Here is a 27,503-nt window from a genome sequence, read left to right as displayed (position 1 = left end):
TCTACTAACCTTTATGCTGGGATGGGGTTTACAAGGTATTTCTGAATGAACTGCCTGATTATAACTCTTTAGAATCTTCAGCTTAATGAATCCTGCAAAGATAACAACATGAAAGTGAGATTTACACAGGTTTACTGTAAGTAAAAAAAAAAAGTGCAACACTCAAGTAAATTTCTCATCTGTTCAAAGAGGCAAACAGAAAGAATCTTTCATCTCTGGCTCTACAAGATGGTCTATCACCAAGCAGATAAATATCATCTGGGTTTCAATCAGTTCTTTTTCTCATGATTTCTTTGTACATTGGAGTATTTTAAGTATTAAAGTAAGTATTAAGTATTTAAGCCCAAGGGCTGTCACTACGAAAAAAAATTTGGTGAAGGAATTGAGATGCCTGAGAATTAAACAGATTTAATACACTGAGGACCATGTAGATTCTTTTACACTCATGGCCAGTTAAGTCTTTCCATGCTTTTATTCAGTTGAGGCTAGAAAAAAAACCTAATCTTTTGAGTTACCTTCAAAAACAGTTTCAAAAAAAAAAAAAAAAACAAACAATGGGGAAAAATACAAAATGCAAGAAAAAGAAATTTCAGTTTTTTAATATCCAAAATATACAGGAACAAGTCATGCCCCAAGTCTTCATTTAAATGTACACAAGTGTTGTAAATATTGGGGGTGTGAAGAGATTCAGCAGAGCAGAAACAGCTTCAACCCAAAAAAGTTCTTTTTTTTTTTTTCATCACAGCTTTTTGGCTTCCTCTCAAGAGAACATGTCACACCTGAGTGGAAACAGGCCAGAAAATCTTTGTAAGCAGCAGGACAAAGTGTTTTAAATGCAAAGAGCAGGGTTTTGTACAGAGGGTCACCAGAAGTGGTAACATCCTGTTTTCATCTTTGTGGTTTGCACTGATACGCTTTGAGTCTGTTGGGTTAATGAAAGTTGGGACAACAAAAGTGACATGAAAGGCAGAGTAAGTTTATTTCCTTACAGCAAATTACACCCAATTCCTCTGTTGAAAATTAAAGAGCAGTTTATGGAATTCCTGATCTCAGGAAATGGCATTTGGGCATTTTTGTTTCTATTAGAAAAATAAAGAGAAAATATTTGTTTCCCTTATTAAATAAACCCCATGTCTCTGAATAAACCTTAATATACATCTTTATTATTTAGCCACTTTAAAGAAATAGATTTTCATATTAACAGAATACTAAGAATAACCAATACAGACCTGGGAAATGAAGGTTTTGGACCTTTTGAATTACAGAAGGAAATAATCACACAATAAAAAGTTTCTGAATCAAAACTAAATTCTATTTTCTTCAGAAATAATGAACAGTGATCTTTGCCTTATGATAACCTGATTGATAATGCATCAAGAGCAAACAGACAACCAATCTGCAAGGAGTCAGTGAAACCATTTACTGGCAGCTTTGCAAAGGCATAGATTACATCTGAAGGATGAGATGTCATCCAGAGGGACCTGGACAGGCTCCAGAAGTGGCCCATGGGAATGTCATGGGGTTTAACAGGACCAGGTGCTGGTGCTGCAGATGGGTGAGGACAAGCCCTGGGATCAATCCAGGCTGGGGATGAGCAGAGGGAGCAGCCCTGGCAGAAGGACTTGGGGGTGCTGTGGGTGAGAGCTGGCCCTGCCCCAAGCCAGAGCCCCAGGGCAGCAGGGGAGGGGGATTCTGCCCCTCTGCCCCCTCTGCTGAGACCCCCCTGCAGGGCTGCACCCAGCCTGGGACAGCACAGGAAGGACAGGGAGCTGCTGGAGCCAGGGGACACCAAGGGATCAGAGGGATGGAGCAGCTCTGCTGAGAGGGAATTGGGATTGTTCAGCCTGATGAGGAGGCTTTGGGGTGACCTCATGGTGGCCTTCCAGTGCCCACAGGAAAGATGGAGAGAGACTCCTGACGAAGGCCTGGAGTGACAGGACAAGAGGGAATGGAGTCACACTGACAGAGAGGAGGTTTAAATTGGATATTGGGAAGAAATTGCTCCCTGTGAGGGTGGTGAGGCCGTGGCACAGGTTTCCCAGAGAAGCTGTGTCTGTCCCATCCCTGGAAGTGTCCAAGGCCAGGCTAGATGGGGTTTGGAGCAACCTGGGATAGTAGAAGGTGTCCCTGCCCATGGCAGGGCATTGGAACTGGATGATCTTTAAGGTCCCTTCCAACCTTAGCCATTCCATGATTCTGTGATATTCCTTTGTTAATGCAATGCCCTGAGTCACAAGTAAGATGGGGAGAAATGCATCTACTGCAATCCACTGTAATCAATAGGCTTAGACAGGAAATTACTGACACTGTGGACTAGTACAAGTTCTGTTTCACTAATCAGCAACAATCACTTCACTGCTTTACAAAACTCCCTACCTTAGCATGGTATCATGATCCTCAATGAAGCCCCAGGAGCTCCAAGGGAAATTCCTCATTGTCTGAGCCTGACTAATGCTGCTGACTTCCAGTAAGAGCATACACAGTCAAAAATATCTGCCAGACTGCAACCAACATTTAAAGTGACCTTCAAAATTAATAAATCCAAGGAATATAGTTAGATACCATAAAGTATTTTATTTTAGGGTTTTTTTAAAAATACAACATTATAAAAAACATTTCCCTATCATTCATACTGCCATAGTGCCGTCTAGACTATGTTAATGCCAGGAGTTTAGGTATTAAAGAATTAAAATTATCACAAAGCAGCATCCCTGAATATAATACATCAAAAAGCTGGTGGCACAGATGTCACTTTGATTAAATCATGTTATTATTCAGTAGCACTTAAAGATGCCTAGGAATTTGCAGAATAAAAACTCATCCTAGTATCAGACGCATCTGTAACAAGAGTCCTCCAAAATGGGTGATTCCAGGATGCTGCCCACCCTCTGTTTATCAGAAAAACCCTTTCCACAGTCTTTTCCTATGTGGCACTTTGTCACTGACCATTTAACTGCTGGTAGCACTGGGATGGAGAGGTTTGACTCTTGCCAGTCTGGAAAGGCCAAGTCTAAGGCAGTGAGTAGGTGACTTAACAGGAGCACATTTCACAGAGGCATTACTGCTTCCTGATGGAGCTGGAGATGATTTTAAAACAAAAAGAAGACATTAAAAGTTTACAGGGGGAAAATATCATATGACTGTTGTCTTCTAATAGTTTTCCTAGCAAGACAAAAGAAGCATTCTGAAGAGAGTGCAAAAGGTCTGAACCACAGAGGCACATGAAAATCACTCACCAGGGATTCCTCCCTCTGGGAGCCAGTGCAGCAGGAATGGTGCACAGTTTAATTACCAGGTTAATTACCCAGCCACACACTGCAGCAACACTGGGCAACTGCTCCCAGTGTCCTGGGCATTTTCAGGCACTCCACAGAGAAACACTGAACACAACTCCAAAGGGGAAACAAGGACTGGAGAGAAAGGAGCCAAACAGAAAGAACCATGTACAAAAAAGAAGAGTAAATATGAAGAAAAATCAAAGAATCAGGAGTCAGCAGCAGCATGCTCAAAGACAACAACTTGAGAAAATAAAGCTTTTAAGCATTTGATTTACTAGAGCAGCTAAAATATTAAAGCATTTTGTTAATATTTTTTGTTTAGGATAGATAATAATTTAGCATACACCAGAAATAAAGAAAGCTCTAAATAAGAGAGAAATGAACATGAAAGGATTTTTTGACTAAAGTCTGATCCACAGTTTGGAAAATATTTTGTAAGTCCCATGCAGATAAAGGAGTTAAGGATAATGTAAAAGAAGCATAGATATAGCTTTTCTTCTCTCTTTTTTGTTTTAAATCTATCCAGAGAAAATTATTATAAAATGTATATAAAGGGCAGGCATTTATCTGGGATAGTTTATTTTTTTGTTTGCTTTTAGGAGAGATTGCTAAAAGCTTAAGCCAACTCATGTATGTGTTTAGAGCTGCAGCCTCACCCATACCTGGTGGTGTCCATTTAGGCTTTTTGTCTGTGACAGGACTTGACGCATACAGAGGCCTCCCAGCTGCTCCTGAGGGACTGGACATCACCTTCTGCCTTGGCTCAGAGCTGTGCTCTGTTATCCAGGAAGGAGAAACTATAGGTGATGCTAGGATGGAAAAAAAATTACTTTAGAAAGATGCTCTTTAGCAGAGAAATCATCGCTTATAACGACAGACCACTGCACAGCAGAAATAACGAGGATGGTACTAGACTGTCCCATCTTGAAGCAGTAAATATTTACACAGACACACTGCCTGTTAGGGAATGACAGAGACATGGATGCAGCTTGCTCTTCCAAAAGATGACAGCCACAGGAAGGACAGAAGGGAGGCTACTTGCTTTTTAAAATAAGCTTAAACAAAGCCAATGGCGAGAGCTCCAACACCTGATACTACTCCAGAGTCACTGTTTTGATACAAACCCCAGAAAACAACTGGAAAAATGAACAGAGGATCTTTAAAGAGATGAAACTTTCCTGGACAAGGAGAGCAGAAGGAATTTCTCCTGACACACAAATGCAGAGAAGCAGTGACATTTTGCTGGTTTGGGAGTAAAGTGTGTGAATTTAGCATGAAAGTGCAAGTGAGATGTCACGAGTATGAGGGGATAATGCTTCAGTAAGGGGGGAGTAAGGGAAAATGCAGTCAAAGCAGCACGAATTTCATCAAAAATCAATACTAACTGTATGGCATAACATTCATAGCACATATAAGGAGAGGGTTTTGGTGGAGAAGAACTTACTGGGTACAGAGTCAGGATCATGGGCTCTGTCATCACTGTCAACCACCTCTGACTCGTGATGTGCTGGAACTTTGGTTGCTGCTGTCCTTTGCCTCCCTTCAGCCTCAGGAGTGTCATCATCCATGACCTGATTGAGACCTACCAAACACAAAGTGGTTCAATCAGCTCAAATTCACAGTAAATCTATTCTCTTCCCCTAAAATCATTTGGTATTTGAGTTCCCAGAATTGATTTTGGTGATATGAAGTTATTCTGTTCGGAAATACATCACTGGCACTTGTTTTCATGTGATTCTCATTTTATTTTCTCATTGTCAAATTTATCAACATTTATATGTAAACAGGCTAACAAAAAGAAGACCAAAAATTCACCAATCCATAGGTTTGCTCATTCTGAGACTGGGACCAAATTTTTAATGAAAGGATAGACACATCCTTCAACCTTTATTTAAGATAAAGACTCTTTTTTCTACATCAACCAAAAAAAAAAAAAAAAAAATCAATGGAAACAAAAAAGAGACAAGCTACTTAAATGCTTTTCATGAAAAGACTGAAAACAACTTACCTAAAAGTTCACTGTCTACACTGCAGTTGGAAAAAGGATGTCTCCTCTGTGGATTTTCTGATTCAATATTCTTACCTGTTTTAAGGTACAGGAAAAAAAATTAAAAATATGAAATATTACTATACAAAAACACATTATAAAACCTAAAAATATTCAGAAATTAAAATAGCTGAAGTTTTTATCTATCTCTAATCCAATATATTTGGAAGATCTTACAGGAGAGGTACTTCTCCCAGAGGAAAAAAAACCAAGAACATAAGAAAACAGGCAATACCTAGAAACTTTCTCTTGTCATGACATCTTGAAATAAAACATGATTTTCAATCTATTTCAGTGTAAAATAAATTGCCATGTTCAAATTCACTGCATATAAATAAAAAGTGTTGCATGGAACTGTAAAGTAACCTTGTTCTTCTGAATTTTGCACCTCTTGGGGATTTGTAGGTTTTTCTTTGACAGATAAGGCTAAGGCAACTTCCAAATCTCTTTTATAAAGTTTGTCATCCAAGGATAACCTGGGGAAAAAATGCCAACATGTTGAAACTATTTAGACAAAACAGGCTAATTTTTAAAGCACACTATACTTTAAAGCATTATGATTGCAAAACAATGTGTGTATATATATACATATGTATTTACATATATATATACACATATATGAACTATTAACTGGCATTACCACATGAAAAAAAGTGATTGCCTTTGCTTGAAATGCCACGCCAAAATTTAATATTTAAACACATCTCCACTAATGAAAATTAGATCTCTCTTTTTCATTGACATTGACTTTGTATCTTCCTTTAAATATATTCTTTTGGAAGGTATCAAACTTGTCTTTATATTTCTCTGCTTTGGAAGTCCCTAAGAATGTCAGAATTTTTAGAGTTATTTGAAGGTGCATCAATAACAGTCAAAATCTTTATAACAGTCATGCATTAGCTGCTTGTTCTCAGCTGCTTAAAACTGTAGGGGAAAAGAAACCAAACCCAAGTATTTTTGTTGAAATCCAGTTTTACATAAAGTTGACCACATTTCTTACCTCTTACTTAGTGTCTGTGATGGAGTCACTTCTTTGGGCTTTTTTGGCTTCTCTTTTTTCTCCTTCTTTGATTCCTTGAGCTGTGTTCTGGATTTTTTGTTTGAAGGTGCAAAGTCTTCATCTGTTGAAAAACAGAAACAAGCTCTCGCTAATTTTCCTATATTCTTATATTTAACAATTTTCATTGCACACTGAAAATATATCAAGATAACCTGTTCTGGAAATTAATCCTATTTTAAAAGAACACAACAACTATAACTGCTCTATTCTCAAATGTACTTAAAATGAAAATTCAACAGACCCCCTTTTACATGTGCTTTTATGTAAGAGGCAAGGATTTCAAGTTATTGATGTATAGGAATATCCCACTTACCATCATCTTCCAAATCCCCAAACTGAGAATAATCAACAACTTTCTTGTTCCTGTGGAAAAAAAAAAATAAAATATACACTATTAATTCTTTCTGACTGAGCATCTTGACTTGGTAACACTTTGGGGTAAATCATGTTTTACAAGAAAAACAGGAGTCAGTGTTGTGTGGAGCTGCCTGTAAGAAAGGGAGTCAGAGTTGTCCGAAAGAAGTTCATTGAGAGAAGGCACATAAAGTTTTTAATAAAGGACTGATGATAGTGTCAGTCCAGCTTGTCTTGACATAATTGCATCTTTTCTGATATCCAACCTAACCACCCCTTGGCAAAGCCCCAGCTGTTCTCTGGGTCCTGTGCCTGGGCACAGAGAAAAGAGATAAACCGAGAACCATTATAACTGTACACAATGGCTTATTAGGAATAGCTTGTAGATTTTTTTAAAAAGACTCCACACCCTCTCTGGTCTCTGTTCAGGGCTCAGTCACTGCCCAGGACAGAAGTTGTGCCTCCTGTGCAGGTGGAACCCCCTGGGCTCAGTCCCTGCCCGTGGCTCTGGTGCCATTGCTGGGCCCCCGGAGCAGAGCCTGGCCCTGCTCTGACCCTCCTGCACACAGGGACACCCAGGGGTGAGAGCCCCTCTCAGCTGGGGCTCCTCTCCAGCCTGGACTCAGCTCCCTCAGCCTTTCCCTGGCAGAGATGCTCCAGGCCCTAAATCATCTCTGCAGCCTCTGCTGGCCCCGCTCCAGGAGCTCCCTGTCCTGAGGAGCCCAGGACTGGACACAGCTCTCCAGATGTGCCTCCCAGGGCTGGGCAGAGGGGCAGGATCACTCCCTGAGCTGCTGGCACTGCTCTTCCCAATGCACCCCAGGACACCATTGGCCTTCTTGTCCTTCAGGGCACTGCAGCTCATGCAGAGCCTGCTGTCCACCAGGACCCCCAGGTTCTTCTCAGCAGAGCTGCTGGCCAGCAGGTCACCCTCAGCCTGTGCTGGTGCACGGGGCTATTCTTCCTCAGGTGCAGAATACTGCACTTGCCTTTGTTGAATTTTAGACACTTCTCCTCTGCCCATCTCTGCAACATGTCCAGGTCCCTCTGAACGGCTGCAGAGCACTCTGGGGTATCGGCCACTCCTCCCAGCTTTGTCATCTGTGAACTGCTCAGGAGACACCGACCCCTTCAACCAAATCATGGATAAGCAATTTAAACAACACGGAGCCGAGTATTTCCCCTCCTGCAGGGCTGCACGCAGCCTGGGACAGCACAGGAAGGACAGGGAGCTGCTGGAGCCAGGGGACAGCAAGGGATCAGAGGGATGGAGCAGCTCTGCTGGGAGGAAAGGCTGAGGGAATTGGGATTGTTCAGCCTGGAGAGGAGAAGCCTTTGGGGTGACCTCACTGTGGCCTTGCAGTGCCTGAAGGGAGCCACAGGAAAGATGGAGAGAGACTCTTGACAAGGGCCTGGAGTGACAGGACAAGGGGGAATAGATTTAAACTGACAAAAGGCAGGTTTAGATGGGATATTGAGAAGAAATTGTTCCCTTTGAGGACAGGGAGGCCCTGGCACAGGTTGCCCAGAGAAGCTGTGGCTGTCCCATCCCTGGCAGTGTCCAAGGCCAGGCTGGATGGGGCTCTGAGCAACCTGGGATAGTGGCAGGTGTCCCTGCCCATGGCAGGGGGTGAAACTGAATGAAGGTCTCTTTCAACCGACGCCATTCTACGACAGCACCCCGGGGGACACCACAAACGCCAGGCCTCCAACACGGCCCTGTGCCACTGATCACGACCGCTGCGCTGGAAGGGAAAGAGACCACCCTGGAATGCCCCGGAGGGGATCGGGGGTTCCCTCGTCCCCCAGCCCCGGCACACGCACCTCCGGGCCGGCCGCGCCATCCCCGCCGCCGCCGGGCGCGCTCGCCGCAGGAGCAGCGCCGAAAGTGCCGCTGCGGACGCGCAGCCGTGATGACGGGCCGGGGAAGGCGGGACATCGGCGCCGCTCCCGGCCCGCGGCCCGGTTAACCCGCGGCTGCCCGCCCGGAGCCAGGTGAGCCGAGCCGGGCACCGCCGGGCACAGCCGGGAGGCTCCCGGTGCCCGCGGGCGCTGCCGCTTCCAGCGCAGGGAGTGCGGACACGGGAGCTGCCCGCGGCGGGGAGGGGCGGGTGGGGCTCCGCAGGCCGTGTCCTGCCGGCTTTGAGCCTGCCGCTGCTGGAGCAGGAGGTTCTCTTTGGAACAGAGGGTTTGTGCCCCGCTCCCTCTCCATCAGCTTCCCGCCCACCCCCTCGCCGCATCGGGCAGCAGAAAGAGCGTGGCCGGGTGTGTGTTTCCCAGGATTTCCCTTTGAATCCCACTCCCGGAGAGGCCGGGACACCGCCTCACATCTGTATTGGTTGTCCTGAGATGTTGGATTTTGAAACTGACTTGTTTCGTATGTGTCTAACACGTATGTTTGTTCACGGAAAAACCCACCCAAAAAAGCCTCCTCAAACCTTAAACCCGTGAATTCTGCTGTAGAATTTTTTTATTTTTATTGTTTTTTCGTCTCCTCGGGGTGTGGTTTTTAGCATTGGGTAGGGTTCGGCTAAAGCAATGTGTCCAGTTCTGCAGATGCAAAACAGAAGGATGAGGACGAGCAGAGGAGCCCCGTGGAGGGCAGAAATACCGGCAGTTATCCCGCCCTGTATTTTCACTCTGTACACAGCCCCCTTGCATCTCTTTTGTCTTATTTTTAATACAGGTTACAGGAAGACAAAATCAGCTCTTTCTAAAAATCGTTGTAAACATCTGCTCCCCCACTCCCCTGGGCTTGCACCTGCAGAAAGGAGGAAATAAAATCTCTACGCACTCTGCAGGATTTCAGCTTTTGAGGCATCCGTGACAGAAGTCAGGGTGTTTCAATAATTTTCTCTTTATCAGCATTCCCATCTGCCCTGATTTTGCTTTTAAGTCAGGAAATTTACATTGTAATTTTCAAGAGTGATTACCCAAATTTATATATTAACACACTCAAACACATTTTAGAAGCATTTTATATTTTGGAAACTGGTATTTATGCTTCAGTTCCAGACACATGTATTTGAAAGTCAAAACTGAGTATCTATGAAAATGTGGGAGGTTAAGTATTTTTGGCTGTAAATTATTAGCAAAGCCATGGCTTTTTGTTACATTTTTGACTTCTGAGTTTACAAAAATGTAATTCTTGTTACTTTCATTTCTATTGCAGGAAACAAACTCAAGAGAATGAAGCCTAATAAAGGAAAGACGTTAACTAGAGAGAGAGACTATGTGTACAAATTCAGTGCTGGAAATGAAGATATGGTGCTTACCGTGCCTCTCAAATTCCCTGTGCAAGAGAATATCAGTCATTTGCACGGACGTCTGATGGTTCTGCACAACTTGCCATGCTTTGTAGAAAATGGTATGAATCGATTTCTTCAATTAATCTCATGTATCCTTGTCCACAAATGTCTTACAGGTTGCTCTAAGAAACCAAAAGAAGGGTGTTATACTGGAACAGTGTTTACAAAATTGGTTTAATAGCAAAACATCAGAGAAAATTACTGTCAGTGCTAGCAAGGAAAAGGTTTTCAGGTGAAAAACTTTACTTACAGGTTTCCTGGGTGATTACTGATGTGTTCTGTTGATGGACCATTCTCTTCTTGTTGCAATAGACCTGAAGCAATCTCTCAGTAAATTTGTAGAAGAGGAAACTATAAAAGATTATGACAGAGAAGCTGAAGTGGCTCTGGAAGCAGTAAAATCAGGAAAAGTAGACATCAACCAGCTGGCAGATACTTGGGCTAAAGCTTACAAAGAGGTAAGATTAAGGCTGGAAAGTTAATATTCGAGACTTGCTTTGTGAGAGTATGTGTGTGTGTGCAATCACAGTTGTGAGGATGAAATATTGCACTAAAATTTACTGCAACTCTTGCAATTTGTTTTTTTTTATCTGAAATCGAAAGGATGAGGCTTTAGTTGGAATAATGTCTCCAGTTTCACGTGGGTTCTTAAAAACAGTGGAGTGCAAAAGAACTGGAGGAGTCCTAGTAAGGAGAAAAAAAAAGAATGACAAACCTGCAGTATTTGAGGAAAAGTTTATAGGAACTCAATTTGCTTCTCATGAAATATAGAAAAATGTGAAAAATTCTACCAAAAGCTTGCAAAATCAGCTTTCTTGGGCCATTCTTTGTTTAAAAAAATAGCTTTTCTTAAATCAATGTTGCTGTTCAAATTCTTAGTGACATCAGATGTTAGTCATCCTTACTAGCAAAGCATTTTTGTTTGCACAGCTGGTGTTTTGGGCCTTATCTAAAATTCATCAGGTGCAAATATTATTGTGGTTATTGCTGTTCTTTCCAAGCTGGTGTTGTGTGAAAACACTACTCACTGTAGTCCAAGCCTTAATGATTTTGACTTTAGTTGCTTTGAAAGAGAAAGAATGGGAGAGGAGAAGATGGAAAGCTAAAGTAGAATGCAGAAAGCTTAAATTAGGAAGATAATTTCTGTATGGTAAAGGCTGTTTGTGGGGCCCCATGGTTTTACCCCACCATTATGAGGGATCATCATAAGTCCCAGGAGGTCTTATCCTTTAAAATCTCTTACATTTTCTTTAGACAACATTAGAACACGCCAAACCTGAAGAAACCAGCTGGGATGAAGATTTTGCAGATGTTTATCATGATCTGATCCATTCTCCAGCTTCTGAAATGCTGTTAAACCTGGAACACAATTATTTTGTTAGCATCTCAGAATTAATAAGTGAAAGGGATGTGGAACTGAAAAAACTACGTGAAAGGTATTACTTTTTATTATTTAGGTTTAATAAATATTATTATTAAAAAGGGATGCCTGCCACTGAGTGTGTAAACTCATAGGACAACGTGTGTAGCTTGTATTTGTCTGTGTAAACACAAAGTCATACAACAGTCGGCTGGCACAAGAGTGTGTAGCAAGGGGGAATAGCTTCAAACTGAAAGAGTGGAAATTTAGATTGTATATTAGGAAAAAATATTTTGCACAGAGTATGGTGATACCCCTGGCACAGGTTGCCCCAGAGAAACTGTGGCTGCCTCATCCCTGGCAGTGTCCCAGGCCAGGTTGGATGGGGCTCTGAGCAACCTGGGATAGTGGAAGGTGTCCCTGCCCATGCAATGAAATGAACATTCCTGTCCTTTCCAGCCCAAACCATCCCATGATTCTATGATGTCATTAGGGCCAGCTACCTTATATTACTTTGATGTCCTTCTATTATTTTCAGTGACTGAGGAGAATATAAGTTTTGATTTCCAGAAAGTGTTGAGTTTGAGTAAGTTTGCATAGTTGCAGGTGACTCCTTTAGCCACAAGAGGGAACATCTTGAATGTGGATTTTTCTTTTTGTGCCAGAGTCATTTCAGGAGGTCTGGTTTAGCATTCTGAGTGGCAGTATTCCTCTTGAGCTGTGTGTGTTTAAGCTCACATTAGACAGTGCATAATCAGTTCATACTATGGTTTCTTCTGGACTGAATTGGACATATTTCTAGTTTGGGGGTCAATGTTGCCGGTGAGGTGTTAGCAAATCTCTTTGCTGCTCATTGCCTCTTCTCAAGCCTGCATACAGAAGCAAGAGCAGTATTGTTGTAGAGCTCAGGTGTGATGTAGCTGTGTATTGACCCTGCTGGAATTTATATCTCTGTTGGAATTTCTCACATCCCTATGTTGGGGGGCAGCTGAGACTGTCCCAGATGAGGGTAAGTGGTGTTCTACTTACACAGAAGCTGACTTGAATCCCTGACCTTTAACTCCAGTTTGTTTTGTGGATTTTCATTGCTACATCTGTGGCTGTTCATTCTGTCAGTAACAAACAATCCAGTTTGTTGTTGTATTACAGCAAAGGGTGTTCTGCTGCCAGTCTTCTGAAATCTGTGTTTGCTTCTCTTTCAGGCAAGGAGCTGAAATGGATAAGGTGATGCAGGAGCTTGGGAAGTCACTGACTGACCAGGATGTGAATTCCTTAGCAGCTCAGCATTTTGAGTCTCAGCAGGTAACTAGAATATGTCATGCACCTAATCACCTTAAAAAGAATACCCACACCACTCAAATTATCTCTGCTCTCCTGCCAGGATTTGGAGAACAAATGGACCAATGAATTGAAACAGACTACTGCTATCCAGAAGCAGGAATATCAGGAATGGGTGATAAAGCTTCATCAGGACCTAAAGAATCCCAACAACAGCTCAGTCAGGTATTTAATTCCTCTGTGATGCTTAATTCCAGCTGAACTAGTTCAAAGGATTTGCATTTACAAATCTTTCCTATTTTTATGATACGATAATATCTATAAGTAATTTACATAGAATAATCAAAGCATATTAAAAGGAAATAGACCATCATAAATAAATATGTATAATTTTAGGAGTTTCTTCATTGTGTGAAATTACAACTTCTCTGTAGCAGAAAGTGTTGTAATGCACTAAAGTACAGCTTGACATGAGTGGAATTTCCTCCTATTTTGCCTTTTTTTCCTTTTGTGTCTTTAACACTGTTTCACAAGGCTTTCTGTTACTACCTAAGCATGTTCTGGAGAATAATGGTACTTTAAAAAATGGTAACAATGGTTTGAATTCACAAGCCTCTCTTTTTTTTATGTGTATGTCACTGGACAGCTAAAAAATGGAATTTCTTAGTGTGAACATTTGTGGAGAGAATTGAATGAGAAGCTGTCTTTCCTCTGTTTGAGGAAATAGCAGGGAAATTAGAATTTGTAAATTGGGTGGGATCCTTGTTCCTTATCACTAATACATTACTACTTGGCAGTTGAAATCAGTAGAATTGCTTGCAAGTGTATAAAAGATTTTTGGAGGTGAGGCACTTTGAAAACAGATGAATTTCTCATTAATGCAGAAACAAATTGGAGAGATGCTGATGTTCTTTCATGTACTAGAACAGTATTTATTATATCACTACTAGACATTTGAATTTAGGGAAAAAATTAAAATGATACCTGAAATGTTTCCTGGTAGTTTGAACACTGTGGAACATTAGATAAGGTGTTTTTTAATCTCCCATTTTGTGTGGGAGGAAGAAAAGAAGTGCTTCATCTAATAACTACATAAATAAGGTTTTGGCTGCTGTAAATGGGCTGAGAATTCTTTATCTTTTCCTTTTATTCCTACGTTCTTACTGTGTTATAATTAGGTATTGTGACTTATTTTCATTTCTCTGTCTTGGAATGCTTTACAAATGGCCAAGTAATGTAAATCTAACAGTGGAGTCTCCTCTTCCTGCTGCCAGGAAGGTAAAGGTGAAACCTCACAAGTGGAGTTCATGCTTATAGGTTTGGTCTCCTGTTTCCACAGACCAGCTGAGAAAACTTGGGATAACTTTCCCAAAGTTGTTGGTCTTGAATAAAAATTAAGATTAATTTTTTTGTATGTTTCTCATTATTTTAGTGATGAAATTAAAGTTCAGCCCAGCCAGCTGAGGGAATCTGTGGAAGGAAATGGGAGAATCTATGAAGAGCAAAGGCTGCTAGAAGAAAGCTTTACTATTCACTTAGGTAAGTGGAGTAAACCAAATAACAGCTGGTAATAAATAATGTATCCAAGTCATGTATTATTTACAGTATTTAACTTTAAAGGTCTATAATCCATAGTTTGGAATTGTTTTGTGTTTGTTTTTTACATGTGTAAGAGAACAGCATAAACTGTATCAAGCAATGTCTGAAATAGGTGGAAATCTTAGTGGAAAGCATTCTAGAAGCAAATTTTCATCCATTTTGGTTGGGTGACTCATGTAAAAAAGCACAGCAACAGCAAAACATATTGTCTGAAAATGATGCTTCAACTTTTCTTACATTTGGTAGAAAAATGTGTTTACAAAATTCACTTCCCATGATCAGTTGACAGCAGAATAGATACTTGCAATTTGTATTTTTGTTTGTGCAGTAGAGACTTCTTGTGTTGTTTTGACCATGTTATGTTGTGCAGGAGTGGTTTAGATCACTTAAAAAATCACCATCAAAGGCATCAGCCAAAGCAGGTTTGATACAAATTTGCAAAGAGCATGAAAAAGTTCAAAGGCAAGGTGCATTCTATTACTATATAGATAAAACACAGAGAGGAAAATTGGATTATAACCAAGTCTTAATTGATTTAGGCAGAGATGGGCAGCAACAATCCTCCCAGTATCACAGACTTGGGAGTTTGCAAGCTCTTAGAGGCATCTCTCAGTCAGAGGGAGATGCTGGTACAGCCTTCTGTGGTGCAGGAAAGCTCCAAGGACATCCCTCAGGACCACTGTCCATAGGGTCATAAGATGATTGCCTTGAATCATTTGGAAAAGTTCATCCTCAGGTTGAATTGTTGGAGTTTCCAAAACTCCAGTAATGGTGCTGTTCACCTCAGGCCATGGGTCAGGTAGGGGATGTTTCCAGGCTGTTAGGGGCTGACTGATGATCCCTTTTCCCTCCATGCAGCTCCACTTCAGCCATGCAGCAGTTCCTGGGATGGCCAAGGGATGCCTCAGCACCCAGGTCATTGCACAAGGAATTCCTGAGCTTGTTCCTGGTTCTGGGGAGGGTGGGGAAGGATATACCACCACACATCAGTATTTCATCCCTAGCCCTGCAGTATTCCTCAGGAAGAATTCCTTCATAGAAAGGGTTGGAAAGGACTGCCCAGGGAAGTTTGGAGTCCCCATCCCTGGAGGTGTCCAAGGAATGTGTGGATGTGGCACTCTGTGCTCTGGTGACAGGGTGGGGTTTGGGCACAGGTTGGACTTGATTTTGGAAGTCTTTCCTAATCTTAATAATTTTGTGATTCTACAATGGGAACAAGACTCATTTCACGATGGACAAGCCTCACATTGTGAAAACACTGCTTTTAGTGCTACTTTGCAAATTGCTGATGTGTCTGTAAAACTGAACGTGTGGCTAAGAACTTCCTCTGGGCGTTACTGGTTACAGCTCCCTTACAGATCTTTAGGGAAGCACTCTGTGCCCTTGCATTTCAATCCCAGTCCTCAGTTTAGTCTTCTGCTGGGATTAAGCCACCTGTGCTCTGTGCAGGAGCTCAGCTGAAGACCATGCACAACCTGAGGCTGCTGAGAGCTGATATGTTGGATTTCTGCAAACACAAGCGCAATCACCGCAGTGGGGTGAAGCTGCACAGGCTTCAGACTGCAATGTCCCTCTACTCAACTTCCCTCTGTGGCCTGGTGTTACTGGTGGATAACAGGATCAGCTCATACAGTGGAATCAAAAGAGGTGAGCCTTCTAATGGGAGGTATCAATTAATAACAAATTAGAATAAAATCTTGCTGTCATCTCTCACAGAAAAATATTCTTTGTAAAATTAAAATTCAGTGGAGGCACACATGTTTTGGATATGGTATTGCAAAAGGGTAACAAATGCAAAAAGAGATATTGAGGAGGATGTTGTGCTGTTATCTCTCATCTCTTCCCTATATTAGTCTGAGTAACAAACAGTATTGAAGAGGACCCTTCAGTATTGATCTGGACAAACTTATTATAGGAGTTTCTAACTTTTTAATGCCAGATTATCACACTGAAACCTGTTTGCAAAAATGAAAAAGAAATATTCCCAGATTTTAAAGTGATAGGTAAATATATAAAAATACCACGTACTTTTGATACTGTGAATTTCATAAAAAATGAATAATAGGAATATTCCCTACTCCTGGAAAGTTTGATTAATAGTCATTTTAGATGCATGTCTTTTGAGTAAGTGGGCACTATGATGGTGTTGTCTATTAAGGTTAACCAATGAAACTTCTGTTTATTCCTGTTTGACTTTTCCACATCCATCTTGAAGTTTAATCCCAAAATACTTACACTTGGAATGTCTTTTTTTGACTATTACTTGTCATTTTTCTTGTATGCCATAAAAAATGTACTGTGCTCATTGATATTTCCTGGAAACAGTTGGAATCAGGCTTGTAGTAAGAAGGAGAGGGAAGTATACCAGGAAAAACTTCAGTTGCATTTGTGCTGTTGATGGTTTCCAACTTGTTTACTTGTAACAGTATTATTTTGTACTTATTTTGCAGGTACTTGTCTAACTTTTTAAATATTTACATGAATTACAAAAGAAGATCTGTTTTTATGCTAAATTGTATCTGATGAGAGAAGGCAGGCATTTAAATAATGCCATTAAACACAAAAGTGCATCTTCTAGCCACCAACTAGATCCTGCAGCCACAGTAGGGGGGAAAGTATGGGACCATGTCACAATCTGTCAAATATAATCCCCAATAAATTTTGGAAGAGGAGTCCAGTAGAGCTTTTTATCTGCTTTTGGAGAGTTTGCCTTTATAGCTGGATTTACTTGATGACTAGAGTAGAATTACATAATGTTACTGAATACAACCTCAGGATGTGCATTTCAATCTTATTTTTTTCCTAGATTTCGCAACTGTTTGCCAAGAATGCACGGATTTCCATTTTCCTGGAATCCAAGAACAACTTGAAATTGTCCAGAAGGTTGTACTTAAGGCCAGAGCACAGCGTAGCAGCAAGACAAAAAGACACCACGGTCAGTGACAACCAAAATTACCCTCCTTGAAATAGAACAGTGGTCAGCTGGATGTTTGTGGGCAGGGCAGAGTTGATGCCACTCTTCTGCAGTTATTTCATCTGTGAAATGGAATGTTTGGGTTCATCAAGAAACTGTGTGAACTTCACAGAGAGAATGTGATGTTGAGGTGGTGTCTTCTTTAAAATGAATCAACATATAAAAGTCACATTTTAACAGCATGGGAAATACATCAGGCCATTCTGCTTTCCTATACTGCCTGCAGTGGAACAAACTTTTTCTGTCTTTGTCTTTTTATTGCCATTTACATTTAAACCTTTGAAAATTGCAGAAAAGGAGGTTATGACTTTTCCCCCTTCCTTTAAAGTGAATGTGGAAAACCAAATAACAAATTGCCTAAAGGTGTGTTTAGCTTTTTAGTGCTGACCAAAACTTTGGGATAGGTTTTCCTTGTAGTTGTATTTGCAAATGGCTGGGAAATGCTCTGACCACATGGTGTTTAGGCAGTGCAATTGTACATCATGAAACTTTGTTATTACTGCAGAGAGCTACTTATGTGATTTAAATGCATCAGGAACATGAACAAATATGAGTACACAGAAAAACAAGTTCCCTTGAGAATCTGTATATTGCTGCATCTCAAGGGGAATGGTGAAAGCTGCTTTGATGCTGCTGATTTATGTAAATCTCTTGGGAACAAATTTGTTTTAATTTATTACATTATTGAAAGAGTAATAGCAAGATACTATGTGGCTGTGGGACAATTTCCAAAGTTTCATTTCATGTCTGAGAATATCATGTTTGCTTTTGTCCAAATGAAGAAATGTCAAAGCATGGTAAATAAGAAGGGCAGTGATTTGAGGTAGGATTCAGTTTTTTGGGGTGTGTTGAAGACAGCAAAAACACTTCTACCCATTCCCCTTGCATTTTGGGGACTTTATGATAACTTCATGGAAAAAATTCAGGCCAGGTATCAGTACATTAACCTTTTCATTTTGGTGTAATTAATAGAGGATATGATTAGTATTTGTTCCATGTGTTCATTCACAGAAAACAAAATCAATGGGAATGAAGATAAATTAAAGAATATTGAACGAAACCAGTCGAACATTTTGCCGGGTGAGTTGTGTGACATTGACCCCCTCTTCCTGAAGCAATTTGTGTTTCATACATCCACATTTTTAGCTCTAAACTCAGAGCATAAATTATAAACTGAACCCAAGCTGACCTCAATCAGAGGAGAAGGATGTTCCTGTGGCTGAGGCAGAGAACTGGGTGTCAGGACATCTGGTTTCTATTCCCAGCTTTGCCACCGCATCACATGGTATGGTGCAAATCACTTCTCTTTACCTAAAATTTCCTTTTGGAATTTGAGGGTGAAAAAAGAAGATATCTGAGCATCTTAGGAAAAGGTGAAAACTTCAATACTAGCAGCTAATTTTATTTTTGAAAATGGCTATATGTATATCACTGTTGTGGTACAGAAAAGCATTTTTGAGTAGATTTTTTAACTTTGAGAAATCTCTCAGGGAAAGCATCTTCTGTGTATAGTGTTATGTTTAGTAAGGAAAGTTGCTGTGGAATTTGGAGATGGATATGCAGTTGGAGGGAGGAGGAATTAAGTCCATACAACCCATGGCTGAGTGGGGGCTTATTAAAATTAATTTCATGACAGTCTTATAAATATTGTTAGTGGAAGTGGATTATAAATCAACTTGGATCAGATAAATCCAGGTGTGTCTTGCAGCAGTGGCCTGTCTGTTACTGCTCATGGATGGTCAGTGCTGGGCATTCCTGCCTCCTTAGCACTCATCCAGGAGTACAAGACCCATTCTGCAGCTGTTCCAGTTCAAAGAAAGGATCTTAACTTCAGTGGCCAGTGGGAATAGGTTTGAAGGAAGATGTTTATTTTTGATTGAAAGAATGAGGGCAATTGTACACCTGCTTTTCCCTTGACTGTACTGTAGACTTTAGATCTCCAGTGCAAAGGAGTGATGGAGAAACCTGGATTTCACTGCCTGTCACCTCTGATAAATGAATACCAAGTCTAAAAATACCCCCAACAAGATGTCTTGGTTACTTTTCTCAAGCAACTCTCTAACTCACCTTTCCACTGCTCTGAATTATTTGAAATTCTAATGGTCACTGATCCCTTTGTGTCCCTGTGCCATATCTCAGTTGTTACATAACCCACTATCTTTTCCACCAGCTCTGTGCATCCTTTATTTGAACCCATCCTTTTTTGGCCTTTTCCGCCTCCCACATCTGTCTCCAATTCCGTGCTTGCATTGTGTATTTTGAGTATTGCACCTCCTCTGGGTTTGTTTTTCTGTTTTGTGCTATATAGAGATCATATCCTGTACTGGCACTGTTATGTTTATTACACCATGTGGCTATGATGCCAGTGGAACCCATCAAAGCAGTGGAGAGAGTGTGGGATGGATGTAGAACAGTGACAGTCCAAGAGATTTTACATCTCCTGTGTATGTCCTCATCTCTGCTGAATATTTGTATTGGCCTCTTATCATTCTTACATTGCCAAACAAGTGGATTTCAGTGCTGATTACTACCATGCTTTCTTACCTTCCTGGTTTGCCTGATTGTGCAGGAGAGTTCTACATCACACGGCACTCAAACCTCTCAGAGATCCACGTTGCATTTCACCTGTGTGTGGATGACAACGTCCGCTCTGTGAACGTGACCGCTCGGGACCCGGCCATCATGGGGCTCAGGAACATCCTCAAGGTCTGCTGCACACACGACATCACCACCATCAGCATTCCCCTCCTGCTGGTGCATGAAATGTCTGAAGTAAGTTTTATATCCTTGGTTTTTTACAAGGGATGTGTTTCATGCTGATTTAGGCCAAATGGGATGGTTTTTCTCACTCACAGGCTTCTGCCACACCACATGGCACTTGTATCTACATGGCGACCCAAATTAAGGAGCTGGACCCATTAAAAATACTTGAATCACTTGAAGCTTTTATTCCCATCCTTCCTTTTGGACAATTCATTTCCTGATCCAGCTCTCTGCAGTTGTACAAGTATTAATAAAAGATGGCACTACACAACTGGAAGCTCTTTCTTAGAAACTCTACCTTCAGAGTTGCTGATGCAGTAGTGAAACCAGATCCCCACTTTTAATTGTTTTGGGAGCAGAAGAACTGGCAAAGCTTGGCTTAGAGTTCTGGAAATCTAAACACCACCTTTACCTTCTCTAAATCTTCTATTACCTCAGCCCTACAAAGGAGCAACCAAATTTCACCTTCACTTTGAACTATCTCCTTCACTGGCTGATTTCATTCCCTGTTTCCTGTCTAAGTCCCCTCAAATAGTGGCTGGGCAAGGGGCAGAAATTGCTGAAGCTCTGTGTTCTTATTTACTGTGCTGAGTTTTGTGTTTTCTTCTGTAGTAGGACTGATGTAGGGCTTGATTCTCAATCAGCTGTGACATTTCTCAGTGCACAGCAATTTAAAACTACTGGCAGTCTCTCTTCTCTGTCACACCTGGCTCACAGAGAAGAACAGGGGTGGGAAGGCAGGGAAAAAGGTGATGGGCAGAGAGTACAGCCATATGCCACATACCCTGAAGAGCTGGGAAGTCTGTAAACCTAAAGAAATGAGAAAAAGAAGATAATTCTTTCATCCATGCAAGGATATCAGTAATAATTACAGTGTGTTGGAGGGTTTTGGGTTTTTTTTTAGATAATCTTCCGATTTTTCACTTGTAAATTCAATATTGCATTTCCTTCATGGAAAGTGCCTGACTCACAGCAAGATAAATGCTCACCAGTGGATTGCCTTTAACAGTGACTGGTTTTATAACAGAATTTGACTTGAACACAGAGTAGAAGTGACCCTTGTTGGAGGATCAGGGTCTATTATCATGAAAAGCAAGCAATGAAAAAGGTCAAAACACCTAATAATGAAGCTTCTAAAGGATGTGTTTTCACATGTAAAAGTAGACTTTTAGGAATAGATGAGATTATTTCTGAAATTTTTCATTTCTTGTAATGAGACCTTTTTTGGGGCACAAATGCAAGTAATCAACATGCAGGACAGCAGCTTGGGTCACTCATGGCACCCAGTTACTGTGTTTCAGAAAGTTATTAAACATATTGACCATTTTCTTAATCAAGGTGCCACCTGATTATATTCTTCTGCTTTTTGTTTTCTTTAAACATGGTTAGTTTTCGTTTCTGTTTGCATATCTGTATTTTAAACTACAAGTAAAGCACATGACTAAGTGTTCAACATGCCTTGAGATGTGTGAAACTTGTCTTGTGCTTAAAAGGTCCTGGTAAAACAATTTACCTTTTGTATTAAGCTGTAAGTCTTTGCAGAGTAAGCAGAAGGTGAGCTGGATGGATTTGTATGACTTGCATTAGCAGCTTGTTTATTACAGTGCTTGGCAGCTGGCTGACCTGATTTGAAACACACAAATCTGTAACTCCTTATTGAGGGAAAAGTGTATAATGACAGGTTTCTGAAAGTTACCCTGAACTCGGTGCCTTTGGCAGCCACAGTTCTGACTGTGCATTTACCACCTACAGAAGAACATTTTTGTGAGGTGGTTAACCAGGAGCCCAGCTGCAGAGATGTTTCCATGCTTCCCTGGGACAGGCATTCATTAGCAGTGTTCTCTGTGCTTTTCCCAAAGGTTTTCTCCTGATGCAGATGGAATAGTGGTGTTTATAACCTCTCAAAAGTAATCACAGTATCACAGACTGCTTTGGGTTGGAAGGGATCTTAAAGTTCATCCTGTCTCATCACCTGCCATGCCATGGGCAGGGACACCTTCCACTATCCCAGGTTACTCCAAGCCCCATCCAATATTCCTTTCCTGAAATACTTCCAAGGATGGAGTAGCCACAGCTTCTCTGGGCAACCTGTGTGAGGGCCTCACCACCCTCACAGGCAAAAATTTCTTCTTCATATCCTATCTAAACCTGTCAGTTTGACTATATTGATCTCAATGAAGCCATTATATTTCATTATTATTTCTAGAATTAAAAAAAAAAATTAGATTATTTCTGTAATCAAAAAAATCAAGAATTCTGTTTTCCTTTGTTTTTTCTTATGTCAAGAACGACCAAAAAGATATCTCTGGTCTGATCATTAAGTTAAATGAAGGAGAGAAACTGGTTTGATACCTGAGAAAGACAAAAGCAGGCAAGTTTGGTTTCAGGACAAGTGAGGTGTTACTGTCTGATCACTGCAATCTGCTATAAACTAGGGAATGAAATGGCTCTAACAGCAAGGCATTGCTAAAAATGCCAGAACTGACACCCTTCCTTGATAGTTTCAGCATTGCTGTTGTCCACACAGCAACAGTGACAAAAAAACAACACTTCAGTGATCTCAGTCCAGTTGTCTCTATTACCATAATTTAAGACAAAATTGTTTTTTAAAAAAAAGTAGAAATGAAAGGAGTGCAAGCTGTGTAACAAATATTTATGAACATAGTTATGTCCATAGAGAGGTTGCTGATGGGTGTATTGACCTCAAATGTTTCTCATCTGAGTTTCCTGCCTTCAAATTCATGTCTGCTCATCCAATATTTAGGATTTGCACAGATGCACTGTGAGTAAAGCACCTTGCTTATTCTTACTGAAATTACCCATTGAAATTTAGTTTGAAATATTTTTTTCCCACATGATGTATGTGGACTTTACTGTTTTAATTTCCTGGTTATGACATGGTTCTGCAAAGGCCCAAGCACTAAGCAGCCCCGTGTAGTAAGCCTGTCACAAATTAAATGAAAATAAAATTTGAAGGGTTGCAGCATATCTTTCTAATCAATGAAGCTGGTCTTCCCTCCTCCCCTTATTTTTTTTCTAAATGAGTAGAAGACATCTTAATTTGACAAGATGGTTGCATCCTGAAAAGGGTTGTAGTGCCTCTGCCAGTGAAAAACACCCAAAGTTCCAGGTGTGGGATTTTTTTTTAACTTTCTTGAATGCTGTTATTCAAAACTCCCTCTAGGAGGTTGGCTATGTGCTTTTTTGCTTTCTTATGTCCTTCTCTGTATTTTGAATTGGTGCTTAGTTGATCCTCCATAATTTCCACACCAGAGAACTCCTGGTAACATGGTGAATTCATGAGAACTTACATTTGTGAAGATGGAGTAGAATTGAATCACTACTATGTTGTTTCCAGTTCTTGTGGCTTGCATGGAACAACATTCTGTTATTTCCCTGAGTGCCCACAAAATTTAACTTCTCTGCTCCTCTAAATAATCCAAGGAATGGTGTCATATCCTGCTGTGTTGATCAGACTCAATTGCCATCACTGATTGCTCAAGGTGCTCCTGAGAGAGAACTTTTCTTCTTAGTCACTTGTTTTTTACTAAGCCAAAGCAGTGATCAAAACCAACAATAAACTTTACTTGTGACAGAAAGCACACATGAGCATAATAAACACCAAGTGTTCATTGATGAGTTACAAATGCTTAAAAATTAAAAAAGTTAAAAAGCAACCACAACAAAAAAGTACAAACCCAAACTTGTCCAACCCTGTTCTGTCTGATTAATGTGGTGTATACCCTAAAAGCAGTATGTAGGAATGCAGTGATTTACATAATGAAAGCTTTAAGAAAAGGTATTTCCAACTTATCCTGTTCTTAAAATACAGTGTATTTTGGGGGGATTGCAGGAGATCCTCCCACCTAAGGAGAAACTTTGGCTTTCAGTAGTTGCTTAATCAAGCCACGCACTCAGTTTATCAGTTGTGTTATCACTGGGCATTCTTAGGTCACCTTGTCTCTCAAATAACTTTCTTTAGTCCTGAAATTAAGCTTTTTGATAAGAACAGATTGCTCTGTGTGTTTGACATTGCAAAATAGAGACTGGCTTTAGTGGGTAGAAAACTATGTAAAGCTGAAGAATGATAAATTGGTTTCCATGTCTATATTCCTATATTCAGAGTAAAATGTGCTCATCTTCATGTTGAAGAGTACAGCAGAAACAAACAGATACTGTTTTCTTCTTTCTGAGAAGTGTTTGCAGTGAGTCATGCTGTCTCTGATAGAATTACATCATCATGGTGTAATTGGCTTTGTTGTATAAAGCCAAAAAATGTTCCATGCACTTTAAATTTAAATTATTTAGCCCAGTGCTTGTAGCCATATCTTAAACCACTGTGGCTTTCATGTCATGTTTTGCTATTTAACTTTAGGTAAGGATTTTCTGGCTGTTAAGATCTGAGACCCCTTCATCAGATGAAGATGAATTTTATTTGTTCTCACTCTTACCATAAATGCATCTTAAGGAAGAAGATTCTCATTCCAGTATTAGAGAGAAGGTTTTACTGAAGGTTGTGGACATGCCAAGAAACCTTAAACAAAATCAAGAACAGATAGGAGTCATCACTGGGCTATTAAGATATGGTCATGATCCTGCCTTTGATTTGCTGAAGCATGAATCTGACAGTTATCAGTTGAATATTAGACTTTTTCTGGAGCTCCATAGGAGCATTGAACAGCCCAGTTTCCAGTGGGTTCAACAGCATTTTTATTCAACATCTCAGTTTAAAAATGTGTAATATTGTTCTGACACTAGCTCTCCCAGCAGTAAGGAGTGGTGGTGTTTTTATGGTCACCTGTAATGTGTGTATACCTGCCTGGAATATTCTGAGAACAAGGTCCAAAATGTTGCTTGAAAATTATGTTCTAGGGCAAAAAATGTATTGCTTTTAATAATTTCCCTGCTACTCTTGCTGGTTATAACTGATGGGCATTGAGGCTTTTTATGTCTTCATTTTAGGAGATGACCATTCCATGGTGTCTGAAGAGAGCAGAACTCGTGTTCAAGTGTGTCAAAGGTATGGGAGGGGAGCTCCAGTGGGATCTGGGGAGCCATTCCAGAGCAGGGACATGAACTCTTTAAAGGGCTGGAGCAGCTCTGCTGGGAGGAAGGGCTGAGGGAATTGGGATTGTTCAGCCTGGAGAGGAGAAGCTTTGGGGTGACCTCACTGTGGCCTTCCAGTGCCTGAAGGGAGCCACAGGAAAGATGGAGAGAGACTGACAAGGACCTGGAGTGACAGGACAAGGGGCAATGGCTTCACACTGACAGAGAGTGGGTTTAGGTTGGATATTAGGAAAAAGAAGTCCTCGTGACTCAGCATGGTTTTCTGTCTTTCCAAATGGTTTTTTTGCTTTCTGCATTTTTGTGTGCTGCACTTAAATAGTTGAACCAGTCACTTTCTTTCAACCACCTGCTTGAGGAACGTTTTCCTATAGTAACAGACCTTTAGTAGTTCATAATTGATATATTATTTATGTCATCCACTTCTATTAAACAAGTATTTTTCAGAACATCCTTACTTGCCACGAGAGGATTCCTGTAGCCTTTGGTAGTTCATCACTTGAGCAATAAATGAATGGTTTTTTTCCCTGTAGAATCATCATAGAATCATAGAATTGTTTGTGTTGGAAGGCACCTTAAAGATTTCAACTCCTGCCATGGGCAGGGACACCTTCCACCAGACCAGGTCACTCAGAGCCCCATCCAGCCTGGCCTTGGACACTGCCAGAGATGGGGCAGCCACAGCTGCTCTGGAAAACCTGTGCCAGGGCCTCACCACCCTCACAGGGAAAAAATTCTTCCTAATATCCTATCTAGACCTCTTCTCTATCAGTGTGAAGCCATTCCCCCTTGTCCTGTCACTCCAGGCCCTTGTCAAGACTCTCTCTCCATCTTTCCTGTGGGCTCCCTTCAGGCACTGTGAGACCACAGTGAGGTCACCCCTGTTTCTCAGTGAAAGAAAGCCATGGGAAGAACACTGATACACTGGAGAAACCCTCACTTCTGCTGTGTATCACTGTGCTGCACAGTAGGTGTCCTCAGTGTAGGTATTCTGCAGAACTCCTCATTAGTTTTTTCTAATTTTCATTCAGATTGCCCAAATCTGATTTAAAGGCAGTTGAGGACATCCCTAATTAAGGCAGTTCCAACCCTACTTGAGTGTGAAAACTCTCTCACTCCCTGCTCATTCTGTAACTTGCACAGGTAATCCAGACAGTGTCAATGCTGTTTTCTAGGTTTCATGATGGAAATGGCCTCGTGGGATGGAGGAATTTCTCGGACTGTACAATTCCTGGTACCACAGGTAGGTGAAACCAAAGTCACATCCAGCCTAGGAGACTGCATGTCAGCAGATCTAGTTGAGATTTTTTTTTTTTGCTATTGCCTGCCCCTTTTGAGTGAGTTTTAATTAATCAATGTGGTTTTACTTCCTTCACTATAGAAGAGGAGTAATGTTGGGTTTATATTTTTGAATACCCAGTAGTATTTTCTGAGAGGATGCTAAAATGTCAAATTGGGAAGTTCACCTTCATAAATGGTGAATGCATCACCTTTGTAAAAGAGACTTTTTTGCTGTTAATTGCTCTGAAGGGCTAACCTTGCATTACATAACTTCAGCTGTTTATTAGTCTTTCTGTCTAACAACACAGAAAGCTGCAATGCAGAAAGTTCAGTCGTGATTCCACAAAAACATTAATTACTCCAGGTATTTGAAGTTAGTTCTGATTTAGATTCTGAAATTACTTAATTTGGAGTTCTAGCTGATCTTCCAAAACAGGAAGATATCCAAAGATGGCCAGCACAAGGTTTGTTCTAAAAAGAGTAAAAGTGGAGTTATGTTAGGGAAGGAGTAACATGAATTTCTTGATGAGAAAGCTGCTGAGCAAGGAGGAAGCCACAAATAAATTCCAAAGTTGAATCTAGTCCTGAAATGCAGAGAGAGGGAGTCCTGTAGATAACAAGCAGCACTGTCCTGCTTATGTTTGGCTGAAATAATCCCTGGAACAAGAAATCTGTTGGAAATGGATATGTGGATATGTCACATAAATATACAGCCAGTATTTTTAGGTCAGTCTTTTAACTGTATTCAGTAAAATTATAACACACTTTGGAAATTATTTTTGTTGTCTTCTGAACAGCAGCAATTCTCTTAAATACCAAGAAATAAAGTTGAGAGAGATTTAATTCTTCCAAACTACAAAAAAGCCAAAGCTTTCCTTTTTTCTTTCCAGACAATTTCTGAAGAAATGTTTTACCAGCTGAGTAACATGCTGCCACAGATCTTCAGAGTATCCTCCACACCGACTCTCACCTCCAAGCACTGATTTCTGTGGGGCACTAACCTGTATCCTGTTGGTGAGGATGAAATTAAGGAGATTCTGGACTAGGAAGTCTCTTTCCAGTGTACTGGTGACCCCAAAGTGGCATTTGTTGCAATTTCAAGAATGGTGTTGTAATAAACGATAAATGTTGTCTGTA

The 27,503-nt window shown here is 40.8% G+C and overlaps 2 protein-coding genes across 4 annotated transcripts; one reads left to right on the top strand and one right to left on the bottom strand.

The window, feature by feature from the left end:
* Nucleotides 1–2,549: 2,549 nt before the first annotated feature.
* Nucleotides 2,550–9,067, bottom strand: RAD51AP1 (RAD51 associated protein 1). Its single transcript, XM_056516351.1, has 8 exons — nt 8,564–9,067; nt 6,699–6,748; nt 6,326–6,446; nt 5,692–5,801; nt 5,287–5,361; nt 4,723–4,860; nt 3,941–4,087; nt 2,550–3,077 (listed from the first exon to the last, which is right to left on the bottom strand). The coding sequence occupies exons 1-8, from the start codon at nt 8,977–8,979 to the stop codon at nt 2,950–2,952; spliced, it is 1,185 nt and encodes a 394-aa protein (XP_056372326.1). The 5' UTR covers nt 8,980–9,067; the 3' UTR covers nt 2,550–2,949.
* C1AH12orf4 (chromosome 1A C12orf4 homolog) lies at nt 8,659–27,503 on the top strand. Of its 3 annotated transcripts, none has more exons than XM_056516349.1 (14): nt 8,659–8,734; nt 9,912–10,106; nt 10,360–10,505; nt 11,302–11,483; nt 12,610–12,709; nt 12,789–12,910; nt 14,118–14,224; nt 15,734–15,931; nt 17,091–17,219; nt 18,270–18,338; nt 19,828–20,030; nt 24,984–25,041; nt 26,261–26,328; nt 27,257–27,503. In XM_056516349.1, exons 2-14 carry the CDS (start codon nt 9,929–9,931, stop codon nt 27,347–27,349), a joined length of 1,653 nt encoding a protein of 550 aa, XP_056372324.1. In that variant the 5' UTR covers nt 8,659–8,734; nt 9,912–9,928; the 3' UTR covers nt 27,350–27,503. The 3 variants fall into 3 exon arrangements, with proteins under 3 accessions (XP_056372324.1, XP_056372323.1, XP_056372325.1); XM_056516348.1 differs by lacking the exon at nt 8,659–8,734 and adding an exon at nt 9,004–9,131; XM_056516350.1 differs by lacking the exon at nt 8,659–8,734 and having other exon boundaries at nt 10,022–10,106; nt 10,300–10,505.

Source organism: Oenanthe melanoleuca, chromosome 1A, assembly GCF_029582105.1.
Source record: "Oenanthe melanoleuca isolate GR-GAL-2019-014 chromosome 1A, OMel1.0, whole genome shotgun sequence".
In the NCBI taxonomy this organism is placed as follows: domain Eukaryota; kingdom Metazoa; phylum Chordata; class Aves; order Passeriformes; family Muscicapidae; genus Oenanthe; species Oenanthe melanoleuca.
Note: the sequence above shows the minus strand (reverse complement) of the source record. Positions and strands in the feature narration are given on the sequence as shown.